Source organism: Tupaia chinensis, unplaced genomic scaffold (assembly GCF_000334495.1).
Source record: "Tupaia chinensis unplaced genomic scaffold, TupChi_1.0 Scaffold000250_1, whole genome shotgun sequence".
Taxonomy (NCBI): Eukaryota; Metazoa; Chordata; class Mammalia; order Scandentia; family Tupaiidae; genus Tupaia; species Tupaia belangeri.
In genome coordinates this window covers 2,831,409-2,842,266 of record NW_006159730.1, presented here as the reverse complement: position 1 = coordinate 2,842,266, position 10,858 = coordinate 2,831,409, and the positions used below count along the sequence as shown (strand labels likewise).

The 10,858-nt window shown below is 40.1% G+C and overlaps 1 protein-coding gene across 1 annotated transcript in view; it reads left to right on the top strand.

Annotated features, from left to right (window-relative positions):
* SIRT1 (sirtuin 1) overlaps positions 1 to 10,517 on the top strand; it is a gene marked incomplete at its 5' end in the record, with an annotated part of 47,324 nt that extends 36,807 nt beyond the window's left edge. Inside the window, 2 exon segments of the mRNA XM_014587979.1 lie at positions 2,871 to 3,431; positions 8,420 to 10,517. Of these exon segments, the coding sequence (XP_014443465.1) occupies positions 2,871 to 3,431; positions 8,420 to 8,748 (890 nt within the window).
* Between the last annotated feature and the right edge of the window lie 341 nt (positions 10,518 to 10,858).

Sequence of the window (10,858 nt, the reverse complement as noted above, 5' to 3'; positions counted from 1 at the left end):
CAGCAGGATAGCGGTGCTGAAATCCCTTCTCCATTCATTCTCTTCTTGGGATATTTAGGCACATATGCACATGTATCTGGAGTAATTTTCAAACCACTGGGTCCGGGATTTGAACAGTGCAGTTGGCCATTTGGGATCCAGCCATCCTAACCTCCCCTCTACGTGCTTCTCCCCAGGTATATTGAAATTTAATCTTTTTTTTTTCCCTTTTAATTTGCCATGAAGTGCATGTATTCACCGGAGAGAGACAGAGGCCGGGCAGGGAGAGCAACTAGTCCCTGCAACGGGATGTGGTCCCATCACTGTCCCCCATCTCCATTTCACCACTCTTGAGATCGGGGTCATGCACACACGTAAGCTCGGGCTACTAGGTCCACGATTTGAACTGCAGGGTTGGCTGTGTAGGGTCTGGCTCCGGGTAACCATTGGGCCTTGGTGTTAGCTCCCTCTTACTGTTTTTATTTGGCCATTTTACATATTTAAAGAGTATAATTTATTTATTCAGTTTGTGAATATAATGTCTAATTATCAGTTCAAGATAATTACTACTGTAATTTGTTAGACATTGTGAAATCTATAATTATTATTATTTTTTTAATTAATTTTTTTTTGAGAGTTTTTTGCTATAGTGCGCATGTGCTCACCAGACAGACAGAGACAGACAGAGAGACAGAAAGCGAGAAATCACCCCCCAGGGGCGATGGCCACGCTGCAATCCCTTCTCTTCCTTTCTCCTCTCGGAATCTTGGGCACGCACGCACACGTGCCCGGCGTGAGTTTAAGCTACCGGGTCCGGGACTTGAACCGCGGTCGACTACGTGGGAGTCCAGCAACATAGCCATTATGCTAACTGTTGGTCCCTATAATTATTTTTAACTGTACTATTCCTGTGCTATAGAATTACAGAACTTACTCCCCTAAGTGTAATTATTTTGCATTAACTAACATCTCGTATCACTTCTTCCCTCACCATTCTCATTCTCTGGTAATCACTATTCTGATTTTTTTTTTTTCCTTAATTGTCGAGGATGTGTGTCCTTATAGAAAAAAGAGGGGTAAGGTAGGAAGCATAGTCATGTTGCAATCCCCTCTTCATTTTTCCTTCCCAATTGGATTTTGGAGAGAGACATGTGTGATGCTGGGGCCAGGATTCTAACTGCGATCATCCACATGTGATCTGGCTCCCATAACCAGTAGGCAGTAGGGCTAGCCCTCTACTACATCAGCTAGCTTTTCAAATTTCCACAAGTGAATAAGAACATGTAATTTTTCTTTTGTCTATGCTTGTCTTTTTTTGTTTTTTAAGAATTAATTTTTATTTATTATCTTTTTTTGTTGTTGCTGTTAATTTGCTGTAGGCACATGCACTCACCAGGAAGACAGAGAGACAGAGAGAGAGAGAAGGAGAGAGAAAGAGAAAGTGAGAAAGCAAGCTGCCAAGTCTTGGACCTGAATTGCAGTCAACCATTTGGGAGTCCAGTGCTTTAACCACTATACCACCTGCTGGCCCCATCTATGCTTGTCTTATTTCACTTAACATAATGTCCTCCAGGTTCATCCATGTTACCTGAAATGACATGATTTTATTTTGGGTGGCGTGTGCTCACCAGAGAGACAGACAGAAAGCAAGAAATCACCCACCGGAGGGATGGCCACGCCATGATCCCTTCTCCATTTTCCTCTCTGTATTTTGGGCATGCATACACACACATGCCCGATGTGTTTTAAGCTGCCGGGCCGCCCGATGTGTTTGAAGCGGCCGGGCCTGGGACTCGAACCACAGTTGAATACGTTGGAGTCCAGTGATGTAACTGTTATGCCATCTGCTGGTCTCAATCAGGGAAATTTCTTGAGCATGTGTTTTCATATTTCCCTGTCTTTTAAAAAAATTTTAGGTTATGCCATAGGGCATGTGCACTGACTGCAGAGAAACAGAAACAGACTGAGAGGAAAACTGAGAAATCAACCCCCACGGGGATGGCCATGCCTCAATCCCTTCTCCTCCATTTTCCTCCTTGGATTCTTGGGTGCACATGCACCTGGGTGATTTTCCAGCTGCCAGGTCCAGGACCTGAACCATGGTCAGCCATGTGGGAACCCAGCACCTTAACCACCATGCCAGCCCAATAATTTTCTAAAAATATGAAACACAAGTTCATAATGAAGAGATTTGTGTGATTTTTCTTTTTCCCATTCTGTATCAGGAACTATTTCAGTTAAGTGGATAATTAACACTTAATGTGCCTAGAACTCTTCTGTGCACTTGACATGTTAACTCCTTTAACCCTCACCACAACCTTTTAAAAGAATACTGTTGAGACCAGCAGTTGACGTAATGACTATGTCGCTGGACTCCCATGTCGTCAACTGCAGTTTGAGTCCCGAACTGGGTGGCTTAAACTCACGCTGGGCGCATGTGCGTGCGTGCCCAAGATCCCGAGAGGAGAATGGAGGAGAAGGGATTGCAGTGTGGCTATCCCCCCAAGGGGTAATTTCTGTCTCTCTGGCTCTGTCTTTCTGGTGAGCACACACACGCTATAGCAAAAACCTCTTAAAAAATTTTAAAAAGAATACTGTCAATATCCCCATTCTACAGACAAAATTGAAGTACAAGGTAGAAAAATCTGAGAAGATTGCTCAGAGGATAATCAGATGACAGGAACAGAAACTGGTATTTTACAAGAGAAACTTAACTACTTGTGTCTGCTTACTAGATAGCTTGATGAAATGTATGTCTTGGATAAGAGGAGGGTTTTTTTGGTATTTGGCTCTTAGGTCCTTGTTAAGTTTTTGCATGGCACATTTGTTGTGGTTTTATTAGCTGCTGCTCCTTTTTTCTAACTCTCATAATTTTTTTACCCTATTTTTAGGTTCCATACCCCATGAAGTGCCTCAGATATTAATTAATAGGGAACCTTTGCCTCATCTGCATTTTGATGTAGAGCTTCTTGGAGACTGTGATGTCATAATAAATGAATTGTGTCATAGGTTAGGTGGTGAATATGCCAAACTTTGCTGTAACCCTGTAAAGCTTTCAGAAATTACTGAAAAACCTCCACGAACACAAAGAGAGTTGGCTCATTTGTCAGAGTTACCACCAACACCTCTTCACATTTCAGAAGACTCAAGTTCACCAGAAAGAACTTCACCGCCGGATTCTTCAGTGCTTATTACACTTTTAGACCAAGCAGCTAAGAGTAATGATGATTCAGATGTGTCTGAATCAAAAGGTTGTATGGAAGAAAAATCACAGGACATACAGACTTCAACTAGGAATGTTGAAAGTGTTCCTGAACAGGTCGAAAATGCAGATTTGAAGGATGTTGGTTCAAATACTGGGGAGAAAAATGAAAGAACTTCAGTTGCTGAAACAGTGAGAAAGTGCTGGCCCAATAGACTTGCAAAGGAGCAGATTAGTAAGCGGCTTGATGGTAAGAAAGGTCATTGAACCACTTTGAAAGTATGTTTACTCTAAAATATTATTTGGGGGACCAGCAGTTAGCGTAATGGCTGTGTCACTGGACTCCCATGTAGTCGACCGTGGTTCTAGTCCCGGCCCCGGTGGCTTAGAATTCACACCGGGCACGTGTGTGTGCGTGCCCAGGATCCCAAGAGGAGAATAGAGGAGAAGGGATTGTGGTGTGGCCATCCCCCATGAGGGGTGATTTCTCACTTTATGTGTCTCTGTCTGGCGAGCACATGCACCCTATAGCAAAAAACTCTCCAAAAAATATACATTTATATTATTTGGAAGAAATTAGTAATTTTGGCAGATTAGTTGATAGTTTTATGTAGCTGAATGAAGCAGTTGTTGTAGAGAAACTGATCGCTACAGAAAGGTAAAAACTGGTGGTATCTTCGTAATGTAAGGAAGAAGTAATTTATTTCAACAGTGCTCTGTAAATTATATTTTTCTAGGGGATGGGAAGACATAGTATATCAAGAGTGGGTTGGTATTGAGTGCTCTGTCATTGGTGAAAGCTTTAATTGGTAGAAATGATAAATTTGGGTGCGCACTGTGGGTTAGTTGCTTTATATCTGATTTCAATCTCATGAGGTATAGGAACGGTTACTACTTTTCTGCTACAATGAGAAAAGTGAGGACCATGAAAGTTGAGTACTCATGCAAAGTAACTCCTAGGAAGTCTAGAACCAGGTTAGATTTCAGGTCTGTCCTGAGTTTGCTCTCTTAGTCATTATGCTGTTCTGTCTCAGATCTAGAAAACATTTCCTGATTGTTCTTCACTGAATGAAGAACTTTTCATTAATTTCTACTTTTTGCAGATAAGTCCAGTTAGTGTACACAGGTCTAGCTCAGAGAGATTGTGGATTCTGTTCCAAAGCTACTGTAATAAAGGCAATATCGCAATAAAGTGAGTCCACAAAATTTTTTTGGTTTTCAAGTGCACATAAAAGTTGTTCACATTATATTGCGTTGTTGGAAAAGTCATGACGTGTTTTTCTATGCAAAAATGTGTCATGATTTTTCTGTATAGTATATTAAAATGTGCAGTAGTGTTATGTCTTAAAACAGTGTATATCCTCAATTTTAAAAATGCTGATAGTTAATCAGACCCTTTGAGTGAGTTACAGTCTCTTGCTGGTGTAGGGTCTTGCCTTGATGTTGATGACTGCTGACTGATAAGGGAGATGGTTGTGGAAGGCTGTGGTGGGGGCCACTGCAATTTTTTAAAATAAGAAATGGGCACCAGCAAGTGGAGTGGAGATTAAAGCGCAGGGTCCTACATCCTGGATCCAGCAGCTTGAAAATAATGCCGGGTGTGCATGCATGTGCCCCCAAAATCCCAAAGGAGAGGTGAGGAGAAGGGATTGCAGTGTGGTCCTGTCTCCTGGGAGAGTGACTTTTCACTTTGTCCCTACTCCCGAGCAAACACACATGCCCTGCAGCAAAGAAATGACACTGGAATTTGTTATTTTGATCAGTTCTTCCTTTCATGAAAGATCTGTGTGTAGCATACAATGCTGTTAGTAACATTTTACCCACAGAATTCCTTTCAGAATTGGTCAATCCTGTGCTGCTGTTTTATCAACCAGTTTTATGCAGTATTTTAAATGTTGCCGTCATTTCAACAGTGTTGGTAGCACCTTCACCAGGAATAGATTCTATCCCCAAAATTATTTTATTTAACTTTATTTATTTATTTATTTTTAATTAATTTATTTTAATTTGCCCAGAGAGGGACAGAGAAAGAGAGAGAGAGAAAGCAAGCCGCCAGGTTCTGGACTCAAACTGTGGTTGGCCATGTGGGAGTCCAGTGCCCTTAACCACCATGCCACCTGTTGGCCCCAACTTTATTTTTAATTTGACCAGAGAGAGAGAAAGTGAGAAAGCAAGCTGCCATGTTCGGTACTTGAACTGTAGTCAGCCATGTGGGAGTCCAGTGCTCTTAACCACCACACCACCTGCTGGCCCCAAGGTACCAGTTCTTTTTTTGGGAGAGGTTTTTGCTATAGGGCGCGTGCGCTCACCAGACAGAGAGACATAGAGACAGAAAGTGAGAAATCACCCCCCAGGGGGGATGGTCACGCCGCAATCCCTTCTCCTCCATTCTCCTCTCGGGATCTTGGGCATGCACGCACACGCGCCTGGCGTGAGTTTTAAGCCAATGGGTTCGGGACGCGAACCACGGTCGACTACATGGGAGTCCAGCAACATAGCCATTACGCTAACTGCTGGTTCCCAAGGTACCAGTTCTTTAGCTCATCCCTAAGAAGCAGCTCATCTGTTCTAGTTTTACTGTGTGATTACATATCTTCAAACTTTATTTCTATCCATAAAATAGTTCTTTTGCTATTTCCACCTCTTCTGCAGTTCCACCACTGAACTCTTGAACCCCTTCAAAGTCATCTGTGAAAATTGAAATTAGTCTGGGAACCAGCAGTTAACGTAATGGCTATGTTGCTGGATTCCCATGTAGTTGACCGCAGTTCGCACCCCGGACCTGGGGGCTTAGAACTCATGCCAGGTGCATGTGCGTTCGTGCCCAAGATCCCGAGAGGAGAATGGAGGAGAAGGGATTGCAGCGTGACCATCCCCCCTGGGGGGCGATTTCTTGCTTTCTGTCTCTATGTCTCTGTCTGTCTGGCGAGCGCATGTGCCCTATAGCGAAAACCTCCCCCCAAAAAATTGAAATTAGTTTTTTCCAGACTTGTTAATGTTGATATTTTAACTTCTTCCCATGGATCATGAGGTTTTTTTGTTTTTTTATTCTTGGCCACTGCTCACCAGAGTGCAGAAGCACCCCCACAATGGGAAGATGGTCACACTAATCCCTTTTTCTCCATTTATCCAACCTGTTAGGATTTGGGGCATGCATACACACACCTAGCATGTTTTTGAAGCCACTGAGGTGGGATTCAGACTAGCCAGCCATGTGGGATCTGGCTCACTTAAGCATTAGACTATCAGGCTGGCCCATGTGTATATTGTTTTTTGGAAAGTTTATTCTTTTATTCCACAATCAAGAAACAGCATCCTTGTCAGGGGCTTGATGCTGCGATCAGTCCCCAGCTCCAGGTAGTCCTAGATAATGGATATGTGCATGTCTGGCATACTCAAGGCAATATCTTGATAACATTCCACAAGCTTTTCATGTTGAGTGAGACGCATAGGGCGTTAGCTTTTACCACTGTGCTACTGTTCAGCCTCGGTGAGTGTTCTTAATAATATCTAGAATGATGATTACTTCTAGGTTTTCAGTTAACTTTGCTGCAGTCCACCACAGGAATCGTATTTATGGCAACCTGGAGCCTTATGAAATGTATTTTCTTAAATAAAAGGACTTGAAAATTGAAATTCTTCCTTGATCCATTAGTTGCATAATGGATATTGTGTTAGCAGCATGAAAACAACATTTATCTCCTTGTATATCTATATCAAACCTGCTGGGTGAACAGGTGTATTGACAGCACTAATTTTTTTTTTTTTTTTTAACTTTTTGCTACATGTTTGCTTGCAGGAGACAGAAGGGGAAAGTGAGAAACCACCTCCAGGGTGGATGGCCATACTGCAGTCCCATTGCCTCCATGTTCTCAAGCCCCCAGGTCTGGGACTTGAACTATACAATCAGCTGTGTGGAATCCATCTGCCTTAATTTCCATGCCTTATTTTCTACTCAGAAAAATTAGATTCAAAGTATACTTTCAATCTGTTTTTTTCTGAGTAGAAAATAAGGCTTGAAATATTCAGTAAACCATGCTCTAAACAAATGTGCGTATCATCCACGATTTGTTACTCCATTTTAGAGTGTGGGCAGAGTAGATTTAGCTAGCATTTTTTTTTTTCCTTTTATTTGCCAGAGGGCAATGGTGCACACACTTGTCAGAGAATTGATCATGCCACAATCCCTTTATCTCCATCTCTCCCTCCTTTTGGGATTTTGGGTGTACAGGTACATGTGCCCAGCATGTTTCTCAAGCTGCTGAGTCTGGGACTAGAACCTTGCTATCGACTGTGTGGGATCCAGCTGCCTTAACCACCATGTTATGGGCTGGCCTCATTTAATGTATTTCTTAAGGGTACTAGGTCTTGAAGGGATGGTAAGTGAACATAGACTTTAGCTTAAAGTCAGATGTATGAACCTCTAACAAGAGTCAGCCTGTTTTGGGAGCTAGGCCTCGACTTCTTCCTAGTTAGTAAGTCCTGAATGTCAACTTCTTTCCACATAAGGCTGTTTTGGCCACAGTGAAAAATCTGTTTAGGATAGCTACCACTTTCAACAGTTATTGTAAGTAGATCTCTGGATAAATTGCTGCCCCTTTTATAACAGCTTGCTGTAACTGTAAATGGTTTCTTTCCTCAGTCTCACGAACCAATTTCTGCTAAATTCACCTAAACTTTCTTCTGTGACTTTCTTACCTCTCAGTCTTCATAGTATTGAAAGGTCCTTGCTTGGATTACAGTAGATTTTTGGCTTAAAGGAATCTGATCAATCAAGATGACTAGAAACTTCTTACCAGCATTAGGTCATTCTGCTTTCTGATCATTGAAGTATCCACTGGACTAGCACTTTAAATTTTATTCAAGAGTTTTTCTTTTGGATCCACAACCTGGCACAAGGGGATCTGGTTTTCAACATGCTTTCTTCCTTAATCTTAGTCATTTCTAGCTGTTGACTTAGAAGTGTGAGATGTGTGACTCTTCTTTTTACTTGAACACCTAGAGGCCATTGTAAGGTTATTAGTTATAATTTGTTTTCAGATGAGGAAATAGAGGCACAGAGAGATACCTATACAAATTTAGAAAGTTAGTAGCCAGGACTAAGTTTATTTTTAAAAACACTAATGATGATATCTTTTAGTAGTCATACTTAACCTACACTTAATTCCAGACTGCTCAGTCAGATTAGTCTTAGAAAACTGAAGACACTGACATTTCTTTTTTATTACTATATTTCAGGTAATCAGTATTTGTTTTTACCACCAAATCGTTACATTTTCCATGGCGCTGAGGTATATTCAGACTCTGAAGATGATGTCTTATCCTCCAGTTCTTGTGGCAGTAACAGTGATAGTGGAACATGCCAGAGTCCTAGTTTAGAAGAACCCATGGAAGATGAGAGTGAGATTGAAGAATTCTACAATGGCTTGGAAGACGATGCTGACGTTCCAGAGAGAGCTGAAGGAACTGGATTTGGGGCTGATGGAGGTGATCAAGAGCCAGTTAATGAAGCTATATCCATGAAACAGGAAGTAACAGACATGAACTGTCCATCAAATAAATCATAATGTAGTAATTGTCCAGGTACAGAAATTGTTCCACCAGCATTAGGAACTTCAGCATGTCAAAAATGAATGTTTACTTGTGAACTCGATAGAGCAAGGAAACCAGAGAGGTATAATATTTATAGACTGGTAAAATACTGTTTTACATGGATGATTTTTTAACTTCATTATTTCTGTACTTGTACACTCAACACTAACTTTTTATTTTAAAGAAAGGTACTAAGTATCTTTAATCAGCTTGTTGGTTAAGACTTCTTTTAAAGGTTCATTTGTATGATACATCCATATGTATATATATATAATTTTTGCCTAGTGAATTTCAACATTTTAAAGTTTCAAAAAGCCATTGGAATGTTAAATTAATGTAAAGGGAACAGCTTATCTAGACCAAAGAACGGTATTTTCACACTTTTCTTTGTAACATTGAATGAAGTCCTCAGAATCTCTGTTCTGCTAAACTTTTGATTCTTTAGCACAATTACCTATTTTTAAACACTGGCATTTTCCAAAACTTGTGGCAGCTAACTTTTTAAAATCTCAAATGACATGCAATGTGAGATGAAGGAAGTCAGTATGTGGGAGAGCACTCAGTTGTTACTTTTTAAAGACAGACTTGGTGCTAAGAGTTTCAGGAATATTGTTATTTATTGTTCAAACTGAAGATGGCTTTTGTACTTCCTGTGGACATGTAATAATGTCTATATTGGCTCATAAAACTAACCTGAAAAACAAATAAATGCTTTGGAAATGTTTCAGTTGCTTTAGAAACAATAGTGCCTGCTTGAATCCCCTTAGTTTGAAATGTTTGCCATTGCTGTCTGAGTACCTATCACTGTGGTAGAGCTTGCATTGATCCTTTTCCACAAGTATTAAACTGCCAAGATGTGAAAATGAATATGCAAAGCTGTTTTGAATCTATAATAATGGTACTTCTACGGGGGAGAGTGTAATATTTTGGACTGCTGTTTTTCCATTAATGAGGAGAGCAACAGGGCCCTGATTACAGTTCCAAAGTAGTAAGATTAGTTAATTATAACTCAGCCAGAAAGTACACGTCTCCTGTTGGGAGGGTTTGGTGTAATAAATACCAAACTGCTAGTTTAGTATTATGGAGATGAACATGGTGTGTGTGACTTGTAATAGCAGAATAGTTCATGAATAAAGTTAGTTCTTATAATGTATATTTAAAAGCTTAGCCTGCCTTAAACTAGAGATCAACTTTTTCAGCTATGAAGCTTCTAGCCTTTCAAAAAAGTTCATAATTTATAAGAGTGCACAGTAAGCATTTATTTTCCAGGCCTTTTTTGAACATTACTCCCCAATTATAAAGTGTTCCTATGTTGGTTTAGTATTATAATAAAAAGGGTTTGAAATATAGCTGTTCTTTATGCATAAAATACCCAGCTAGGACCATGACTGCCAGAGAAAACTGTATTGAATTGCCATTTCCCTTCCTAAAAGATGTCTCAATCTGAATTTGGCTAACCTAAAGAATGCAGTATATTTAATTTTCCATTTGCATGATGTGTTTGTGCTATAGATAATATTTTAAATTGAAAAATTTGTTTTAAATTATTTTTACAGTGAAGACTGTTTTCAGCTCTTTTTATATTGTACATAGTCTTTTATGTAATCGACTGGCAAATGTTTTGTAGACTGTTTAATGACTGGATATCTTCCTCCAACTTTTGAAATACAAAACCAGTGTTTTATACTTGTACACCGTTTTAAAGTCTATTAAAATTGTCATTTGACTTTTTTCTGTTAACTTATATTGTTTAAGTAATGAAATTTTTAAATCTTAACAGCTTTGAGGGCTGTATTAGATGATTTCTTCTAGTACTACATTTCTTCCTTCAATTTCTAAACATCTAACCAGAAAACTACTTGCAAACACTGATGGTGCTGACCTGTACTGATGGTGTATATCACCAAGCATGTCAGAATTAGTATTTCAACTATTCTAGGCCAGAAGCCTTACCAGATAAATTGTGGTTTTAAAAAAAATCTGGGGAAGGCTCAAGACTTAGTCATGCAACAAAGGACCAGGACCTTTAAGGAACAACAGGAAATGGCGGAAATATAGTGAATGAATATTCACGTGTTCTTGGTT